Source organism: Monodon monoceros, unplaced genomic scaffold (genome assembly GCF_005190385.1).
Source record: "Monodon monoceros isolate NGI ecotype Baffin Bay Population unplaced genomic scaffold, NGI_Narwhal_1 Super_Scaffold_9, whole genome shotgun sequence".
Classification (NCBI taxonomy): domain Eukaryota; kingdom Metazoa; phylum Chordata; class Mammalia; order Artiodactyla; family Monodontidae; genus Monodon; species Monodon monoceros.
In genome coordinates, this window is record NW_021703786.1 from 49,801,568 (window position 1) to 49,824,028 (window position 22,461).

General features: G+C 38.1%; 1 protein-coding gene across 1 annotated transcript in view; it reads right to left on the reverse strand.

Moving 5' to 3' along the window:
- Positions 1-6,017: 6,017 nt before the first annotated feature.
- Positions 6,018-22,461, reverse strand: part of PAFAH1B1 (platelet activating factor acetylhydrolase 1b regulatory subunit 1) — a 74,075-nt gene continuing 57,631 nt past the window's right edge. Inside the window, exons 6-11 of the mRNA XM_029210634.1 lie at positions 17,697-17,865; positions 15,841-15,943; positions 14,883-15,111; positions 13,378-13,479; positions 10,868-11,024; positions 6,018-9,955 (exon numbers count right to left, since the gene is read on the reverse strand). Coding sequence (XP_029066467.1) covers positions 9,882-9,955; positions 10,868-11,024; positions 13,378-13,479; positions 14,883-15,111; positions 15,841-15,943; positions 17,697-17,865 — 834 coding nt within the window. The 3' untranslated portion in view covers positions 6,018-9,881. The remainder of the gene's footprint in view (positions 9,956-10,867; positions 11,025-13,377; positions 13,480-14,882; positions 15,112-15,840; positions 15,944-17,696; positions 17,866-22,461) is intronic.

Genomic DNA, 22,461 nt, shown 5'->3' on the forward strand with positions numbered 1-22,461 from the left:
TTGTACATAGCCCCGAGCCGGTTCCGAGTGGGTGGGTGATGTCCAGGTGAGATTTCTCAGGTCATTTGTATGTTTGACATTATGGCTGCTGCTTTTGCTGCCACTACCCCCGGGCCCGACCTGGCTGAAAGTCCAGGTTTGAAGCCGAAAAGAGGGGAGCTTTCCTGTGTCCTGGGTTGGGGAGCCAGAGCTCTGTGGCAGGGCTGGACGGTTGGGGAGCCCTTTATGGCGGGGTGAGGGCCGCAGCAGCTTTACTAACCACGGGTGGGCCGGGCCTGGCCCGGCTGTGCTTGGGGTTGGGAAAGGGTTGGGCATTGGTGGTTCCCCAGACACCCCTGTGCCCAGCCCTGGCTTGTCGGCCCTTGGGCCCCAGCAGGAGGTGCTGCCTTCCCACTCCCCGCACCCCAGCTGGGGCTAACCTTGGGGTATAGTCTGAATGTATCCTTCTCCCTGTTGAACAACCTCAGCTGCCTAACGCACAGGGGGGTGGGGGGGACCCGGACTGAATCATGGATCCCGGGGGAGACGTCACAGATACAGGAGTGACTGTCCCTTGTTTGTGGAGCTTAGCTCCCTACCTGGTCCTAGGACACACAGGCACCTCCTACAGAGAGGAGCTCTGGGAGTGGAAGGGAGGGGGCTGCCCGTGCCGCTTCTCTGGGCCTGCTGTCAGAGCCCTAGCAGGTGGGCGGAGACGGCCACCCTTGGGAGCTGGAGGGCGCGGTCCTGCGGCTGGGGCCTCCGCCTGGTGGCTCTACACGGAGCCGCGGCCGGGTATGGCCTGTCCCAACGCCTGGTTTCAAAGGGAGTGGGTGCGAGCTAGCAAGCGAGGCATCCCCACAGCTGATCAAGAACTTTTTCTTGTTTTTAAACCATCAGTCTTCATTTCACATTGGAATAAAGTGAGTTTTTGAAACCTGCTGTCCCGGCCTCTCCTGCGTGTTCTGTACCAGTCTTGTTTGGTTGTGAGAGCTGTTTCCAGAAGTGGTACTAGTAAGAGTTTAAGGCACATGAATGTGTAAAATTAGGTCACACTCAAAGCTATCCTTATAACGTCATTTAAGTGGGAGGAAAGCGGGTAGAGCCGCAGGCACCCACCTAGGGCTTACCAGTCTGCCCATCAGTAGACCCATGGGAGTGGCATACAGATGAACATCACCTGTTGTTGGCCACAGAAGAAAAGGCTGAGAATCACTCCTATACAGGGTCCTGTGGTTCCGGCTGGGGTGAAGGGTGCTGCAAGGTGAGGGCCCAGGCCTGGGCGTGCTGGCCCTGGTAGGCCGTTGAAGACCTAACTGGGCATCCGCCCTTGTCCCTTTGCTTGTCAGGAGGACTGGGCGGCGCCCCTCAGAAAACTAGGAGTGCTAGAATGGGGGGGTGTCTAAAGTTTGCCATCCTAGGTGGGCCCTCGTGGAGATCTAATGAACGGGGGGAAGTGGAGCCCACCTAGGTGGGCTTGAGAGGCCGGGCCTGTGAGATGGGAGGGTTGTGGGCAGGAGGCCTGTCTCAAGAGGAGAAATGTCTACAGCAGGCGAGCCCTCAGCCTCATGCGTAGTTAAATGCCTTTTTGAATACTTGGAGAGTCCTTTGTGTCTGACGTTGTGGAAAAAAAAAATTCCAACCCTGACGTCTGTTTTCTGGAGCCAACTGAAAAAAAGCTGTCCCTGACATCGTCGATGTTTTCTTCTAAGTGATGCCCAAGGATGCTCACTCCCACCCCGCTTTACAGTCTCCTGGTTGTGTTCTGAACGTGCATCCCTTCCTAGAGCATTTATCCTGTGAACGCCAGTCACATGTTTCTCAGCACTTCTAGAATTGTGGGCATGATCTTGTAAAGCTGAGAAGGGATCAAGTGTAATTACCGTTGTACCTACTAGTCACCTGAGAGGCCCATTTTTCATGGTTGATCCCTTAAGCGTATTGGTGCTGTCAGGTGCCTTTTGACAACCAAAATGACGAGGGATTGTTGTTTTATGAAGGACACAGAGGTGTGAAATCCACCTTTTCTCCTCTTAGTTGACAGATGGCAAATTTTTGAAAAGGGTGAACAGTGGTATCCAGGAAGGGTTAGTGTGAGAACTGGCCTGCGGGTCGTGGGGCAGCTGCGCGAGGTGGAACACAGGTCTAGCTTGTGTGAGCCTCTTTGTGTCCCCCACGCTGGTCTTTCACTTTCTGCTCTACTTTTCTTCCCTGTTTGCATTTCTCTTAATATGCATATTACTTTTACAACTTAAAAAATATTTTTAAAAGAACTGTTACTACTTTTAAGTTGTATCATCTGTCTCCACTTGCTCCTGCCCTCCAGACTCATTGGTTTTTTTTTGTTTTAATTGAAGTATAGTTGATTTACAATGTTGTGTTTCTGGTGTACAGCAAAGTGGTTCAGTTGTACATTATCTATACCTATGTGTGTGTATGTATGTATTCTTTCTCGTATTCTTTTCCATTATGGTTCGGTACAAGATATTGAATATAGTTCCCTGTGCTACACAGTAGGACCTCGTTGTTTATCTAGTTTATGTATAGTAGTTTGTATCTGCTAATCCCGAACTCCTAATTTATCCCTGCCCCACCCCCTTCCCCTTTGGTAACCATAAGTTTGTTTTCTATGTCTGTGAGTCTGTTTCTGTTTTGTAAATAAATTCATTTCTGTCATATTTTACATTCCACATAGAAGCAGTATCATATGGTATTTGTCTTTGACTTAGCATAATACTCTCTAGGTCCATCTGTGTTGCTGCAGATGGCATTATTTCACTGTTTTTATGGCTGAGTAGTATTCCATTGTATACATGTACCACATCTTTATCCATTGATCTCTTGATGGACATTTAGGTCGCTTCCGTGTCTTGGCTACTGCGTCGTGCTGCCGTGAACACTGGGGCGCATGTGTCTTTCTGGATTAGGGTTTTCTCCGGATACATGCCCGGGAGTGGGATTGCTGGATCACTATTTTTAGTTTTTTAAGGAACCTCCATACTGTTTTCCATAGTGGCTGTATCAATTTACATTCCCACCAACAGTGTAGGAGGGTTCTCTTTTCTCCACACCCTGTCCAGCATTTATTATTTGTAGTCTTTTTAATGATGGCCATTCTGACCAGTGTGAGGTGATACTGCATTGTAGTTTTGATTTGCATTTCTCTAATAATTAGCAATGTTGAGCATCTTTTCATGTGCCTGTTGGCCATCTGCATGTGTAGAAATGTCTATGAAGGTCTTCTGCCCATTCTTTGATTGGGTTGTTTTTTTTTTTTTGTAATTGAGTTGAATGAGCTGTTTGCATATTTTGGAAATAAAGCCCTTGTCGGTGGCATCATTTGCATTGTTAAATATGAATACTGAGAGAACTGTTAGACTTAGTTGAGGAATTCCTACATATCCTAAAGGTGAGAATAAGGTATCCTGATGTGGCCCGAGTATTTCCTGCCCGCCCCCCCAACTCCCAGTATCTACACTAGCGATCAAACAAGGCATGCATGATCAGGACACCTTACAGAGGACAGGAGGGCCTCCTCAAATGGAAAGAAATACCCCCATTAAACAGGGAAATCCACTGATTAAAAAAAAGAACTCAGACACTGGGATGCAGGCCATTCAGGACACAGTTGCCCTGAGAATAGTCGTTTCATATAGAATGAGTGAGGAGCCTTCCTATGTTGCAAGTGTGGGCAACGTTAATTCTTATCCATTCCCAGTCTCTGCCCCATTCCTCATGGTCACCCCACAGTGGAGCTGGCAGTGTGGTGACAGAGAGGGGCTTGGGGATGGGATGAGGGTCTTTCCTGTATGGCTAAAGTAGGTTAAATGATTGTTTCAGAGATGTCAGAAGGCCCTCCTTATACTTAAATAGCTAATTAGATGCTTAATACAGGCAGAACCAGATAAGGGAAAGAGCTAGTGCATTTGGGTTCAGGTCCCAGCTCACTAATTAGCTTAATACCCTTGGCATATAACCTCACCTTAAGTGAGCCTGTTTTCTTGTCTGTAAAAATGTGCTAATATCCACCAGCAGGGGTTGTATGTGAGGAAGACGGTATGTTGAGAATAAGGGTGTTGGCTTGACAGGCATTCAAATGTTGGGTATTTTCCTTCCTTTAGTCCCTGCACCAGCCACTTTCATTTAAGAGGGCTGGTGACCAAGTAGGACTGATGACAAAATGGTGTTTTGTGAAAGTGATGGTTATTTATTATTATTTATTCTTGTTCAGAAGCAAACAGTGATCTCAAAACACTCTTAGGAGAGTGTTTGCATGATGTGTCTAAACAATTGCAGGAAAATGAAATCTTTTTTTAAATGCAGGTGTGGCAAAGTGCTGATTTATTCATTTATAACATTCACTTTTAGAAGTTTGTGTTTCTGATATGATGGGGAAAAAAATGCAGTGTTTCAGTTCAGCCTTTTCATTTACTGGATTTATGTATAAAAGATCTTGGAAAGGCAGTTACTTTGGTGTAAGAGAAAAATCCTTGCCCTTCGTCCCTGGATGTAACTATCCTGTATGTTTACATAAGAAATAATAAACTGGAGATGTGAGTGGAAGAAAAATATTCACAAAGGAACAAAACTCCATGTATGAAACTGTCGGCGAAAGAGAGGTTTGAGTTCAAACCCCAGCTGGAGGGCCCCGGGACCAGTCAGTGACTTGTCTAAATTTTTGTCTTCAGTGAAAAGTTAGTTCATTTAGATCAGTGGTTCTCAAACTTGAGCCTGAATCAGAATCATCTGGATGGTTTGTTAAAACGGATTTGCTGGGTCCCACCCTGTGACAGATACAGCAGGTCTGAGCTAGAACCCAAGGACTTGCAGTTCTAATGAGCTCCCAGGTGATGCTGATGCTGGCACGGGGAGCACACTGAGAATGACTTTCCTAGAGGGTTCTGGTACGTCAGCAGTGGAGAATCGTCAAGTCTGCGGGCAAGACAAGTTCTTTCCACCAAAGACTAACAGGGATAGAGCTGCCTCACCCAGGATGCAGTACCATTTCTCCGTCTTCCATGTTCCAGTCCTTGTCCTACACCAGGGAAAGACGCAACCATGAGTCTTAGAAGGAAGCTTGATGTGTGTGACAAACCAACAGGTTTTGAAGAGCTAAGTGCACTTCTGGATAGTGATACTAAAGCTGGAAATCCCCACTCTCAGTGGTTAGGCTCATCATCTGGATCTCAGCCTAGGGGAAAAGAGGAGCCCTGCAAAGAAATGGAAAAGCTGCAAAATGCAGGAAACTAACTTCAAGCAAATTACTTTGGTGCTCTTGGCCCAGCTTCCCATTTGGAGGAGGGGGGTGGGTAGAGAAGCTACCTTCTAAATGGCAGGATGACAGTTGGGCTGTAAGAAAAGAGCCACCACATCATTCAACTTGTCCTTTGCGGGAGACCTCACGGGTGCCCTAAAACACTTACGCGTGCTAGCTGGGCAGTAGTCCAGGGATGAAAGGCAGGACATGGCCGACATATGTAAAGCACATAGAAAGCCGTGGGGCTTCTGGGAAAAGGGTGAAGATTCTTGGTACATTTCAACCAAAATTTTTAAAACAGTATTAATAATCTCCAAGAATCCAAGACCACTGGGCAGAATTAAAAGGCTCATTCATTAGCAGAACAAAGGCAGTTAGGGTCACTTCTCCCCCGGGGGCCCTGAGGCTGTAACAGGTCCTTCCTGGCCTCAGCTGTAGTCACTGTCAGAAAGGGCTGCTGGAGGGCAGGGTGGAGCCTTGGAAAACAGTCTGGAGCTGCCTGACCCAGTGCGTTGTGCAGGCCCCTCAGTCAAGAACCCCTGCAGCTGTGCTCCTAGTTCCCTCCTGCAAATAGGGTGAAGGAAGCAAGACAGCAAAGGCAGTGCTGGCACTGCCCTGAAGAAAGGCCTTCCATCCAGGCCCTGCTAGCAACTTGCATATCTTATTCTCCATATGACTGGTGCTGAACACAACCCTGCTTCCTATTAGGACTCAATTTGAAAGGTTTTAAATCTGTGCACAAAAAGACTAAAAAAAAAAAAAAAAAAAAAAAAAAAACCACATCTAGTTTTATAGGCATTTAATAGTTTACCAATTGGTACAATAAGATTTTTTTAATATGCAGAAAACATGAATAAATCTTGTTTTACACAGTCTGAGAGCAACAAATCTTACTGTAAAACACAAGAGCAATATTATATACATTCCTTTACTGATTTTTTTAAAATTGTGTCAATATCTTCAGTTAACTCTTACCATCTGGGGAACTGTTTTCTCCAATCACCACCTCTGTAACTGTTCGTATGAAATCAACGTTCGCCTTCATGTCAGTGTCAGGATCAACTTCTAACTCGAAGATTGTGTGTGTTGTTTCTACCATCTTCAGAGTGAGCTTTAGGGATGCTTGAAGGATAGGCAGGACAAGAAAGCAGCCACTTACATGATATAGTGGAAAGATAAAAAGGCCAGTTCGGTCCAGTCGTGACTTGTAAATCCAGCTTGCCCTCCCCCTCCCCCACTGAAAAAAACCAAAACCTTTTTCACCGATTTCGTACATGTTGCTTCTCTACCAGGCGATTCTTCTTTGCATCATCTAGGTTAGTTAACACACTGGACTTATATACAGCTGGACAGAGAGGAACCATTTTAAGTGCCTTTTCCTTCAACAATTTTATCTTCAGTTGCTTAAGGATTATCAAGCCACCACTGTCAACAAAACAAAATATCCTTTACTTCTAAATAGTTTTTCTTTAAATAAATTAGAAAAAAAAACTATTTAATGAGTGATATTATCTGGAAGTTCACATAGAAACAGAAAGAGGCAAACAGGAGAGCAGGGCACTGACAGTAAGGAGACTGGGCTTGGTGATCTAGAGCCAAAGCTTCCGAAGGCTACAGCGAGCGCCCACAGCCCTGACGACGTGCTAACACTAGTGAGTTTTAGAGCAGTGCTCTGGGCACACCATTGGTCACACCACAATGGACAACACAGGACAGTCTCAGTCTCCTAAAGTGCAAGAGGCCATGTCAAAAAGCAACTATTCTCCAAGCCATGTCTAAACCAGTTTCCGTGGCTTGCACTTTCAAGAGTGCAGCTAGGACTTCTTGGGCACGTTATATTAGGGTGGCAATGGAATGTCTGTTTTCACACACACAAAAGGTCAATCATCATCTGAGGATGCAATTCTACCAGCTTTTTATTTCTTAAATAAGTGGCCAATTTGATTGAGACAGTGACAAAGCAGCAGTGAACCTCTAAACCAATCAATAAATTCCTCTACTTACAATCCAAACCAGTAACCTCATCATTGTACTTATCCCAGGCAAGGCACAGGGTTAGACAGCAGACAGAGAAAACGCAGGAAACAGGAAGAAAGGGCATCAACAGGGCAGTGTCAAACAACAGTGCAGGAAACCTCTGCAAATCTGCTTCCGGATTGTGGATGGATCACTCTCCCCACCCCCTTCATTATTCAAACAGGGCTCGTTACACTTGGATCCAGTTGAGGACCATCCCTGAGATTCAACGTTCGCTGCTTCGTAAATGGAGGATGTCTGGTAACTCAGCTAAGCAGCAGGCTGTGGCAATCTCCCAATAAGGATGACTGTTTACAGAGTGATAGCTTCTCCTTGTCAGTGGAAGTCACTGCAGGCTGCAGGGAAAACCCAGCGACAGTGGCTTTGTTTCCTCCTAAATCGGTACCATTTTTTTTCCTTTATTGTTCGTATCTAGGAGTGATTTCTAGATGTTGTGGCTTACCCTTAAACAATTCGTGTTGCTACATGCTAAAAATGAATTAAAATACAAGACATTTATACATGTACAAACAAATGTTAAAGATGCACCATTTCTATGTATTTATATTTCTTAAAATAGGACAGGAAATAGCAGCAAACAAGAACAAAGATATCTTCCATAGCTTCTGTAGAAAAATCCAGTCAGAACAGCTAAGGGGAAACAAAAAAAGACTTCTCAATGTGAGCAGGGTTGTGAGGCAATATTGTCCTGAAAGTTATTCTACTGTATTTAAGAAATTAGCTTAAGTTGTAATTTTTGTCCTCAAAAATAGCCATTAGTTTTCAAAACACTTCCTTCCAGAGACATCTCTCAGGAATTATTAAAAGCAAACAAGCAAACAAACAAAAAGACAAAAGCTAGACATAAAGCTGCTTCTAGTAAATATATGGCCTGTTCTCTGTGTGCGTATCTACAGGACATTAACTCTAACCCTTTGTCTTTTTCAGGAACCAAATTTCCACTGAATACTAAAAGGGATATTTTTTTTTTAAAAATCACATATTACACAAATGAATAAATGCAATCCAGGATAAATTTCTTTGTTAAACTATCTTTGTTATTTCATTGTTCTGTTAACTTTTCAAATGACCTTCTTTAAAAAAATGTTGGTTAGCTAAGCAATGGGATTATTTATTAATAATCTGCAATGGAATATTGTTTTCAAAGTCATAGATAAAAATTTTCTTAAACCTACTTGTAGTAACTTTGGACCACAATATACAATATATCAGGGATGTGTAAAATGCTCAACAGCCAAACTGGGGGTGGAGGTGGTGGATAACGGAAGTGATTTTCCTTTAGCTGGGAAAAATTCCCACAGAGTCAGACCTGGTTTTCAGAAGCGTTAGGATCAAAAAGGATTTGTTCTAAAGCATGGTATTCCACAGCAAGATTTATTCTATTTATATGTTTTAGCACTTCTTCAAAAACCCAGGACCCAAGGACATGGAGGTTGTATGTGTGTGATATACATACATATACAGACTTATCCACTTATAGATAGGCCCATATACTCATAAACATTTATACATAAACAAAAGGTGAAAACACAGTACATTTTTATGCACGCTCCATTAAACCCTGTCTTTTGATAAACTTGTAAGTTAAACACAGTTCAAATCGATATCAGATTCATGTTGAAAAACAAACTGCTGTATTTCTCCCACTCCCTTAAAATGGGCAACATAACCTTTTCAATATTTCTTTGTCATTATGTTATGCACATTGCACATCCCTAAAAAACATCAAAAACAAATAGTGATTTGTACCATGACACACTCAATGGGAAGATTAAACTCTACTTGGAAGTCACATCACTATACAGTCTAACAGTATGGAGAATACAACTAGAAGTGTGTCTAGTGTGGAAAATAGAAGCTTAGAGTATTACAGTGTTTTTTAAACCTGTTTACAAAGCATTAAGACCCAAATGAAATAAATGATTTGTTATTAGCTGCTGAGATTTTTCTTATTTCAGATTTACAGTCATTTTCTTACATAAATATACCACTAGCCTTTGCTTGATAGGCTGCCAAAACAAATGTATCCTACTGATTTGGCAAATGTGTCATGACAAAAATTCCAATGTGTAATCCCCATTAATTACATAGATGGTTCAGAAGATTCTGAATTGTAGCCTTATTATCTAACATCCTTAAAGAAGATTTATTAAGCACACTTAAGTGATGTTACATAGATACACATTTCAGAAAAAGCCCTAATAACCACCACTTTCCCCCAAATGAGGCCATCAAGTCAGGCACCAACAGACAGCAGAAAGGAAAACAGGAATTAATAATCCAACATAAAACGACACTGTCAACTATTCAGTTTAGTGCCCTAGTTCAATTTATTCAACTTCTGCCTTCTTAGGCCTGGTGTGACCAATGCCAGCCCAGGTTTTTAAACCCTATGGTACTTCTAGACAACGTATGTAAATTTACAGTATACAATTTGGATTCACCATGCATGAATACTTTGTGTGTAACATTTAATAAGCTCAATCTACATCCAGAATAATTTACATGAAAGGACAATATTTATTTAAACAGAGCTCAATGGGGTAACCATGGTATCATCAGAGTGCATCCAGAGGAAACAAGGGAGGAGGGGCCAAATGAAACTCAATCAACGGCACTCCCACACCTTTACTGTTTGATCTACACTGCCAGTAACCACATATGGTGCCGTCTTATGGAAATCTGAAAGAAAAAGAGAAGGCTTATTTTAAAATCAGACTGAGCCAGATACAATTTTTAATAAGCCACAAAATAAGCACATCCAAGTGCCAGGAATACTCATTCTTTTTCTCTATACAGCCACACATCTACCCCTAGCAGGTATATCAAGCTTATCAACTAGGTGAGGGAAGCTGAGCCTTAATGATTATATCCTGTACTACTAACACCCTAAAAAAATACTTGCCCCACTATCCTCATCCCAACTGAGGCTGAATGAACACTGAATTCTAACAACAAGGACAGCCTCAATGTATCCATTTATTGAACACTTACTATGTTCTAGGCTTAGTACTAATGCTTTATATTCACATTTGATCCTTCTAATGACCCTGTAAGGTTAAGCATTAGCCCTATTCTACTGAGGCTTTACCTTCATTATTAGATCCATCATACCCTAGTGTATTGTATTTTACTTTATTCACTATCTTAAATTCTAGATTCAGGTCCAGATGATACTGAGGATGTTTATTAAGTGTAAATACAGTTCCCTGAGTTTACAATAGTATATATCTGCCAGAATAAAAAGGGTGAGTAAGATTTCCTCTGAGAAACTTACAAACTAGTAGGGAAGAAAAATTACCCATCATAGTGCTCAGAAAGCATCCTCTTCATAATTCTAGCTTCCAAACCAATGTTGTGCAATGGGGAAAATAATTTTTTTTTATTATAAGGCTGATGATGGAAAGAGAGAGTTAAGAAAGGAGAATTTAAAACAAATGGCAGGAATCCATAAAGTTTTTAACCTGTCTTCTCTATTCTGCCCTGAAAGAACATGTTCATTTCTTACCTGGAAACATCCACATGGTTACATAAAACTGTTAGGTCTGGCACCCCAAAACCTAACTGCTCAGAAACCTCGTAACTTGTACATACCCAAGGAGGTAACAAAGTGTTCATGCGCATTGAGGGTCTTCATGCATCGCTTGTTCTTGTAATCCCACACACGCAGGGTCTTGTCATCAGCGCAACTCAAGATAAACTTCCCCCCAGAATGGAACAGAACTCCACGTACCCAGTTATCATGACCCACCTTAAAAACAAAGAGGTATTTGACTTAATAAAGGGATAAATAATTTAAAAAGCATCTATGAAAACAGTAAGTCATTACTCAAAGTGGATTGGAACTACATACACTAAAAACGTCAATGCCAAAAAAGACAAAAGGGGGAAAAAGTCTAAGGAATTCTAGGTTAAAGGAAAATGGAAACTAACAATATATGACCAGTAAATGCAACATATAATACTTGATTGGCTCCTGGACAGAGGCTAAAATAAAGTTATAAAGGACACTACTGGGGTAAATGGAGAAAATTTAAATACGTAGTGTATTAATGTTAAATTTCTTCAGTGTGATAATTTTATTATGGTTATACAGAATACCCCTTGTTTTTAGGAGATACATGTTAAAATATCAGGGGTCAAGTGTCATGATGTCTACAAGTAACTTTCAAACTGTTCAACAAAATCTACATATACACACACACAGAAAAGAAAATGTTGACAACTGGCGACTCTAGGTGAAGGATATATAGGTATTTACTGCATATCTTTATTCATCCATTCATCTATCTATATCCCCTGTCCAGCAGTTTCATTTCTTGCAGTCAATCCTAAGAAATAATTAAGAATGTGTCTAGATGACTTGGTTAACAAAGACGTTCAGCAAAGCACTGTATGTAATAAGTGTATCTAATGATATGAGCAACTGCCACATACCTTCTAAATTAAAAGTCTGCTGCAAAGCAGTACGTACGGTATACCATTTTTACATAGAAAAACCCCCACCATATTCATCTACATAGTAATTTAAGAAAAAGGTTTAGAACTGCACAGTCCAACAGGATAGCCATTAGTCACGTGTGGCTATTTAAATATAAACTAAAATTAAATACAATCAACAATTCAGTCCTTCAGTCTCACTAGCCACATTTCAAGAGCTCAACAGCTGCCCGTGGCTAGTCGCTACCATGCTGGATAGTGCAGACACAGAATATCATCACAGAAAGCTCTACTGGACAGCTCTAGTCTACGAAAATACACTTGGTAGGTATTATTAGGTATGGTAAAGTGATCTGAGGGTGATTTTTCTTTTAACTTTTCTGTTTATTTCTCAAATTTTCTAAAATGTAAATAGCTATATTGCTTTTGTAAAAGAACCTCCCTCCCAAAGAGCTAAAAAAAGAAAAAGAAAAGAGACAACCAAGGTGACATATCTTTTGCCTTGGTTTACTTTTTTTGCCTTTGCCCTTACTTAAAAAAATACTTTGTTGGGCTTCCCTGGTAGCACAGTGGTTGAGAGTCCGCCTGCCGACGCAGGGGACACGGGAAGATCCCACGTGCCGTGGAGCGGCTGGGCCCGTGAGCCATGGCCGCTGAGCCTGCGCTCCGCAACGGGAGAGGCCACAACAGTGAGAGGCCCGCGTACCGCAACAAAACAAAAACTTTGTTATCTGTAAAAGCCACCAATCACTGGAGTTGTAGAAGCTTCAACAAAAATCAAATCACATTTCTTGTGGCCACACCAAAATAAAGCAGAGAAAAGAATCCTCCTTCAGTTGAAAAACAGGAGCCAGAAACCTCCAGGGAAATTAATGGTGACCTGTGTTGTTACAGAAGACAGTACGTGCTTTCTGATTTTTAAATGTAGATCATGTTTTCTAACAGCAACATAGTATACCTGAACTCAGCTCAGAATACTAAGAGGAGAGTTTAATTTTCTAATCAGTTCTTGATGATACTTCCATATGTGTCTATCATATGCTACAGAGAGACAATCACTTCAAGGTATGATTAGCACTTAAAGAATCTCTAAACCAACATGGATACCAAATTAGAAAAACTGCTACTGGATTAATGTCCACAGATCCCCTACTATCATTTATATATCCTCATACTAAAATCTAGATGAAATAGGCTCCTAAATGAAATAAACATTTCCAAGTCATAAAGCTAACACCATTAATTTCAGAATGATAAACCAAATGAACTCCAACATGCAAATATATAGGTAATAATTAAAAGGATTCATATTAAAATTAAATATAATGAAATTGAAAAGCAAACAGCTTCAAAAAATGAATGAGTCTGTAATATTACTGTTTCCCCTCCTCAGGAGATGTCACATAATTTTTAGAGGTACAGTGGCTAGGCTCTCCCTCCTAGCACTGACTGGCTTTGCAGACCCTTTGTATAACATAATATTCTACAGGAATGACCTCCATATCACTGCAACCATGGACTTAACGACAAGAAGTCTATTTATAAAGAAGTTATTTTAAAACCTCAAATAATTCAGATTTAATAAGATATCACAAGGCATCTGACCCAAAAAGATATGCACACGGTAAAAATGCGAAAGCAGCAGTAAGATTATGCAAACTTACAAGGGTCATAAGGCACATGCCAGTACTGACGTCCCACATCTTGATAGTCTTGTCTCTGGATCCAGACAGTAAGAATGGTCCAGGCTTGCCACTTTTTTTAGTCTATAGAAAACATATAAAAATTAAGTTTCCCAGGCAAATGACAACTACCTAGCAATGATCTATATTTCTAATTTTGTAAAAACCATTTTCTGGCAATAATAAAAATTGTATCTATTCAAGGTATATATACAACTTCATGTTCTGAGACATGTATACGCTGTAGAATGGTTACTATAATCAAGCTAATTAATGTAAACATCACCTCACAAAACTACGTTTTTTTGTGTGTGATGAGAACACTGAAGATCTACCCTCTTAGCAAATTTCAAGTATACAATACAGTACTGTTAACTATAGTCACCATGCTGTATGTACATCAGATATCCAGGACTTATTCATCTTGTTTTTCTCTACTGAAATACAGAAGTCTTTTGACATACCTAGGTTACACAGGAAGGACCTAGATAATATAAAAGTAGAAAATTTCCACTTAGATTAGGATTCAGTTTCTACAACACCAACGGATGGTAAATTTACTGCTCAAGACTTCTGTAATCACGAAAAATTTAAGAACTATTTAATTTATCCTTTATATAAAGTCCAACCACAACGAATTTATGACATATGGTACATAAACACCACCAGGTGGCAGTAAAAAAAAAAAAAAAAAAATCTGAAAATGCAACCAAGCCAGCCAACTAGAAAGAGATTACAATAGAAGATTCATTTTGAAAAATAATTGGGGGGTGGAGGGATGGGGAATCCTCCTTCATTTATTAAAATGTAATTTTAAAAAACCCATGATAGGAACGTCTCTATAAAAAAGAAATGTGAAAGAAAAAAAAGGAATGTGGTCAATTTTGGCTCATACAACTTATTCACAGAATTATTCTGTAATTTTAAGGTAATAATTACAAAGAATGAAATCATGAAGAGCACAAATTAAGAATCATGAAAAAAATAATATAACTCCAGATTCAGCTAGTGTTTCTAATGATCAAGAGTATCAGAGGCCTCCATATAAAATATTCTTCATTTAAAACAAATATTTAAATGCTGAACTGCATTTCACCATAAATTTATAAATAAAATAATTATGTTCATTAAGGAACACTATTCTTCTAAAAGATAACTTTAACCTCTCCCATAAGTTTTATTTTTTGCATTGGTATACTCTTATAACAATGACATTTCTGACTAATCTAAATGACCACTTTTACTCTTCAGGAGAACCCCCATCCCAGCACACATCAAGGGTCAGCTGACAGCAACAGTAACCACTAGTTAAAAAATATAAACACATCTATCTGCAAGTTGGAACAGTAAAGAGTTTCAAGATTCAGAATTCTGGGATGCAGATTTTTAAATGCATTAATGGCATGAAATAGAGAATCAGGAAGGGTATTTAAAGTTCTGAGATACTAGCAACAAAATCATGAAATAACATATAAATCATACAGTACCTCAGATCCTGTCGCTTCAGAGATGCAAGAATAGGAGCTTTCTGGAGCCCAGGAAATGCATTCTACCACATGCTCATGTTCTCGAAGCTCAGCCTTGCATTCCTTTGTTGCTACGACCCACACGCGCACAGTCTGGTCGTTGGAACAACTGGCTATCAGAGTGCCGTCTTGATTTGGCCGCACCATACGTACCCATTCTCTGTGTCCTGTGAATGTCTTCACACAGTAGCTATAAAAATAAGTAATAGTTTGCATCGTGAATGGCAATCATTGGGACCCTTCCCAGAAGTGATACAAAACTAGCTATGCACTGGAATGAAGAGAATGGCATCGTATGCAAGTCAACAGAATACACGTACATTCCTGGTTAATAAAAGATGGGGACAGGCTGGAAAGTCAAACATCAGTTAAAATAAGCTGATGGAAGTATCATTAAGGAGCTAACCAAATCAAAATCTACAAGGTAAAAAATAGAGAGAAATAAAATCTTTTAACTAAGCACACGCAGTAAACCTAACAAAAATATTTCTAGCCATGTTGGGGAAAAGGCATGCTCTTACTAATCTGGACAAAACCAGTAGGTTACTAATCTGGACAAAACCAGTAGGTTAAGGTTTTATTATAACAATCAAACTAAGCACAACCAAATTAAGCCTAATAGGGGCATACCTGCACAAATGTTATTTACATTTTAATTCAACCCAGAGGGATAACCTAAAAGAAGACCACAGAGAAAATAAGCCATTACACAGAAAATGGCTCTCAAGGATATAGTTTCTTGCATAATTTCTGTTCCTTTTGGATAGACATTTAGAGATTGAAACTTAAGTTTTAAAATATAACTGTCATGGTGATCATTCTGGGTTACAGCCAAATTTACTGGAACAATCAGAATTGTGGGGTTTTTTGTTGAATATTATCTCTTTAAGCTGACGCCTTTTCAACTAAATCTACTTACCCAGTTTGCACTTCCCACATTTTTATAGTTTTATCCCTTGAGGCAGATACTATATGATCTCCATTGGGCATGATGGCTACTGAAGAAACATTGTGGTCATGGCCTAAAACACAAAACACAGTAACATATTAAGTAATATATCATCAAGAGCAATTAAACCTCAGTTCACCATGAGATTTCATCATGGGATTTCAAATATCACAGCAACTTTAAATACAATGGAGTTTTATATAAATTTGATAAGAAACCTGGATTTACACACAAAAAGTTAAGGGATTAATAACAATAAAATAATCCACAATGAAACAAGCAGCCAGCTCAATTTATAATTACATTTCAACCTGTACAACTGTTTTAAAATCACAGGGAATCAGTATCATCAGCGTTTGAATATATTAACACACTGAATGTTTATGAACACTAAAAAAAAAAATTTTCTATGGTTGTTATTCTAAGATATAAGATAGAAATAAGATTTACAGAGATGAACAGAACAAGAAAAATGGGGATTTGGTTCCATATTTAAAATAGTTGTTAAAAATTATTTTTGTTGTTCTTGATATTTATGGGGTAAAAAAAATAAAATGCATTATTCACAATGCTAGTTAGCTATCCTTTGCAAAAAAAGCCTCAGAGAATCCTTATAAGTATCACATTATTTTAAGGAACATAAAAGAACTCTTTAAGTTAGAGCAATAAGATACAGGCTACTTAAAGAAACAAATACAGATTTTACAAAAGGATTCAATAGAACTCCCTTGATCTGTAAGCTTCCCTAATGCACTTAATTTGGGGGAGTGGGGCGGGGGAGCATACCATTCAAATTACACCATCTGTGTAGTCACACAGCTTACTCAAGTGCTAACGTCACTGGATAATAATTTAAAAAAATTTTTTATTAACACAGTATGTGTTCCTTAAATAAAACCCAAACATTCATATTTCAACATGTTTAAAAAAACAACAAAAATCCTTATTTAGTGAGCACCTCCTATGTACCAGGTACTAAATCAGATGATTTGAGTATACAATCTCATTTTATCCTCACAACAACCCTATGACTTCAATTCTTAATTCAATACTTAAGTATTATTCATCTTATAGATTAGAGCTTACAATTTCCTAATGCCGTTAAGTAAACAAGTAGGAATCGGAACCCAGATATCTGATTCCAAAGCCCATGCTCTTTCCATAAAGCCAAACTGCTTCAGAAAACAGTCTCCATGACAAGGGCTGGGAAAACAACTTAACAATGAGACTATAGTATATGTGGAATATTAAAAAGTAAGCAAAGGAATATGGGTTCCAGCTTTTACTACATCTACTCTGACTTCAGTTTCCCAACTGCAAAAAATGAGAAACAACAATAAAACAACCCCAATAAATTCATTTTCTCTTCTTCTCAAGAACACATAGATGTCCTAGCAGTTTTTCTCATTCAAAAATATTTGTGAAAACAAGTATTTTATAACCACTAAGAGATACTTAAAACGTCATAACAGAAAACAACTCTCAATTACCATGATTATCCATGGACTATCTACATCATATGCTCCTCCACTACAGACAATAAGAATTGAATGTAGGGACCCAGTTGATTGCATGACTGATTTGACCAATAAAAGAGTGATGTAACAAAACAAACAAACAAAAAACAGTCTGTTCTAGAACCATTAAGATTTCTGTGTTTGACTACTGTTACACTGTAAAATTAAAACCTAGTAAAGAGTAAAAAAAAAAAAAAAAAAAAAAAAGAATGGAATGTAGGAAACTTGCACACTGTTAGAAAACATTATCCTTCTCTTTGGAATACCATGTTAGAAACCAATATCAAAATGCTATCCTCCACCCCTTACCATGCATGGTTCTGATGCATTCGAAGCCCTGAAAATCCCATAGTTTAATGGTCATATCCGCAGAACATGAAGCCAGAAGCTTGCCACTATGGTCGAATGAAATATCCTGTACAGAGTCTGTATGCCCCTTAAGAGTTCGTTCAAAATCTCCAGTCTCATAATCCCACACCTGTCAAGTGAACAAAATTGGTTAGCATCATATCACTCCTTTCTCAGTTCACATCTGCACTCGGCAGGCCAGTCTGGCACTATACTGACTAACTAAACAAGTAACAAAGGGTAACTCTCTTAGAAACAGCACATCTTCAAGTATAAATTGGACTTTTCTCTATAGAGTAAATCGATTATTAAATAGACCTCTAAAGCCACATTTACTAAGCATCTACCATATATCTAACCATGCTAGTGATTAGGTATATAATGCAACAGGACAGAGTCCCATCCCAGTCTGACAGCAGGCAACAGACATGTTAAAAAGTAAATATAAGTACCGAAAAAAAAAAAAAAAAGGGTTTCAGAGGCCTATGACATGAATTTATATGTAGAATATTAGGGGAATGATAAAGGAGTATTCAATTCTACTAGACAAGCAAAGCTCAGACATCTAAGAGGCCAAGGAAAGACTTCACAAGATGTAGCTATCCTTAAATAGCAGATTTACAGAAGCATATGTCATTATGATATAAAAACACTGAGCCACAGTCACATTCTTAAAGATAATTTTTCTAAAAAAATAAAAATAATAAGCTATCAAGAATAATTACTATTAGAAACAGATCTCAAGAACATATTAAACTTCTATCCTGGTGGCCAAATACTAGTCTGAAGTTAAGTCTTTAACCAACACTAATTACATGCTCTAAAATCAAGTGACTGATTTCATTCTTTCCATAGTAAGTTCAAAGGTATCTGTGGTAGAGTGTATTTCACCCAATTTAGAGAAACTTAGAAAATGTATTTTGAAAATATGGAAACAATCTAAACATCCAATATTAGGGAAATGGCTACACAGATATAAAATTTGCTACTGTAAGGAATTTATGGCATGTATACAATAATGTTATATAAAAAAGACACAAAATTACACATGATTAGAACTCCTGAACCTACTGTGTTTTTTTTGTTGATATGGTATATCACACTGATTGATTTTCAGATGTGGAACCAATCTTGCATTCTGGAATAAACCCTATTTGCTTATGACATATTAACTGTCCTTTTTATGAACTGCTGGATTCAATTTGCTTATAATTTGTTAAGGATTTTGCATTTATGTTCATAAATGGTATTATATCGGTCTATAGTTTTCTTTTTTTTTTGTAGTATCTTTACTCATTTTGATATCTAGTCGTTTCATTTCAACACCAAGAGTTCAGATGAATACTTTACATACTGAAAATAAACAAGGTGTGACCTTGAAGTTCACTTCCATTTAAGTTAATTTTCCTTCCATGCATTCATTAAAGAACACTGAAGCATTTTCCTCTAAAATAAATATACCCAGAATATGAACTGTGTCTCTTCATAAATGGTAAGCAAACAGAGCATTTTAGTGTTTATAAATGTCAGAAATTAATGAGAATTTTTTCTTTACTTGATATTTACCTTTTGTATGATTATAAAATAAATGCTCATGATAAAAAATGTAACGTACTGACATAAAGGCAATAAAAAATATCCATTATCCTACCAATGGCATAGTTTTTCCATTTTTTCTATGCTCCTTTTAAAAAAGTATGGTGACCGTGTATACTTCATTATCCTGTTTTTCCCTTTGCATCTTATCATAAGGATTTCTCCATGCCATTAAAAACTTATTAGCAAACATTCTTTTAAAAGTAATTCCTAATATTTTCTAAACAAAAGGAAAAACCTTTTCATTATTATAGAAAACATTATAGTGAAAACCTTTGAATAGTGAAAAATATCTGTCCTCATTCTGCAATAGTTAGGTCAGACAGTGATGGTGAAGAATTGAGTCAGAAAGTGTAAGCTTTCTAGCCCTTCATATATTCTATTAAATTGTTCTCTGGTAAGATTGTATCAAATGTAATGAGAATGCTTGCTTCATCAAATTCTTATCACCTCTGGGAATTCTCATTTAAAAAGTAAAATATCTTGGCAGATTTGATATATATTTTAACCTGCATTTCTTCTTCTATTAGTAGTGACGCCAAAGCTCTACTGTTGTTGGTTAGCCACTATTTCTTCCTCTGAATTGTCTGTTCATGTCCTATAGTCCATTTTTCTGTTGAGATGTTACTGTTTTCCATATTTGTTTGAACTCTATATATTAAAGTTGGCAATCCTTGATCTGCTTTATTAGTTGAACATATTTTTCAGTTTTGTTTGCTGTTCATTTTCCTTAACATTTAAGAACTAATTCTAAATGACAACCAGAAATAATGTTTCAAAAATTTAAATGACGCAATTAAAGTCATGAGCTATTCCAAATATCCATCCTCTATCATTTTTCTTAAATTGTTGTAGTTCAAATGTTGATAATGTAAATGAATGACTCTAAAAGGAACATGTTATATTTACTAGATGCACAAGAGAAATTATATAATAAAATTTTAATTTTGTTATAACATCACCTACAGTTTATTGGTGACTTACCATCCATCCACCAAACACTGTACTGTTATATACATTATGTATACATTACTTCATTTTAAGCAAAAGAATCTTATAGATATTTTTAATCCCCCTTCCAACAAATGAGAAATTTGAGCCTTAAACATATCAAGCACTTTGCCCAAGATAGTCACAAAATTACAGAAAATTCTGTCTCTGTGTGCTCCTTTGAGTTTTTTGGAAGGTAGTTCTGTCACAATCATCATTTAGGAATCCCCTAGCTTTACCGTAATTGAAGAATGAAAACCACTGGTAGAAACAGGTTTCTTTTCATTCCACAAAATATCCAACAAAATGAGAAAGACTTATGTATAAAATAGAACAGTATTACTTAAGATAGTAGATGACTGGAAATAAAAATCCAGTGGAAGATTTGTTAATGGTGTTGAGACACTGCTGACACTGAGTACTCCTTCAGTATTTTAAGCAGTTTCCATGTATTATTTAATCTTCCCCAAAGTCCTGTGACACAAGTACTAATTATCTTCATTTTACAGATGAGAAAAGAGAAGTACAAAAAGTTAATTTGCTCATATCACATAAATCATTAAGTGGGGGGGGGTCAGAACTTGAACCCAGAGCTTGTGCTCTTGACCATTAACTACTCTATAAAGTCTCCACATATAAGTAAAAAGATCAGTTTAAAATCATTAAAAATGATGATTCATTAGAAACAAAGAAAAGTATTTCTAAAATAAGTTTAATCAAAGAAGGAAGCAAAACTAAATACAAATGCTTTTCGTATGTGTGCACATTAAAGACTAAATGGAAGGGAGAACTTTTACTAGTTGTTGACATACATGGTATGGTTATAGATAAAACTTTTAAAACTTCCATTTGTAATATTTTAAAGTTGAACCAATAGCTAATTTTAAGATGGCATATTAGCGGTTTTATTTACGCTTTTAGACCACTGCTGCAAAATCAATAGTTAAGACTGAGTTTTCCATCTATTTGATAAATCTATCTTTACCCCCATGCTTCATGACAGCAGTGCAGTTTTTAGTAGACAAGACCATCGTGAAATTAATAAACTAAATACATGTCTACATAATTTGAAAGACAGCAATATATTAGTGTATTAGGCAATCACCTCAGCCTACAGAAATATGTAATGCAAATAGAATTTAAGACTCTCTTCCAATTACTTTGCAGCCCGACCCATGGATCACCAACCCACAGGATGAAAGTAAGCCACTGATTTAGAAACTAAAGAATCCACAAAAAGAAAACATACAATCATGTTTAAAGAACAGATTAAGTATATATATTTAAGTCATGCCTGCGTTTTATGCTGACTGCTGCTATGTGATAAATACAATCTTAGCAATCTACTCACATTTTCTTATTTATACCTCTACAAATGAAACTTAAAATCTAGAACTTGGGGGCTTCCCTGGTGTCGCAGTGGTTGAGAGTCTGCCTGCCGATGCAGGGGACACAGGTTCGTGCCCCGGTCCGGGAAGATCCCACATGCCGCGGAGCGGCTGGGTCCGTGAGCCATGGCCACTGAGCCTGCACGTCCGGAGCCTGTGCTCCGCAATGGGAGAGGCCACAACAGTGAGAGGCCCGCGTACCGGAAAATAAAAAAAAAAGAAAAATCTAGAACTTAATCTGAAATAAGCTTTAGATAGAGAAACCTACTTAAATTTTTAAAACTACATTTTACTTATCTTTATGTATGTGGTTTATACAACTATCACTGTATTGTGTGTCTGAATCAAAGGAAATTATAAAAACAACTTTTTTCCTGATTAAAAATATTAAAATGTATATGCTTATCATGAAAATTTTTAAAAATGACAGAAATAAATAACTTATAAAATGGAAAGCTGCTACATTTCCATACCCCTAGAGAGAATTACTGTTTAGTTTGGAATCAAAACCATCAAGGAGAGTGCAATTTAAATAAATCCTCTATTGAATTTTTTTGTGGAAGATATTCACCCCTGGAATTACTAGTTTTGTAATCCTGTATTTTCATCTATCACCTCTGCTAATAAGTAAGGCACATACTTATACTTTAATTCTTCAAGAACAAAAGTTATTCGAGCACTGGGTGACCTATATTTGTCCAATGTTACATTAGTGACACCCAATTTTCTCAAAGTCATCAGTGAACTTATTT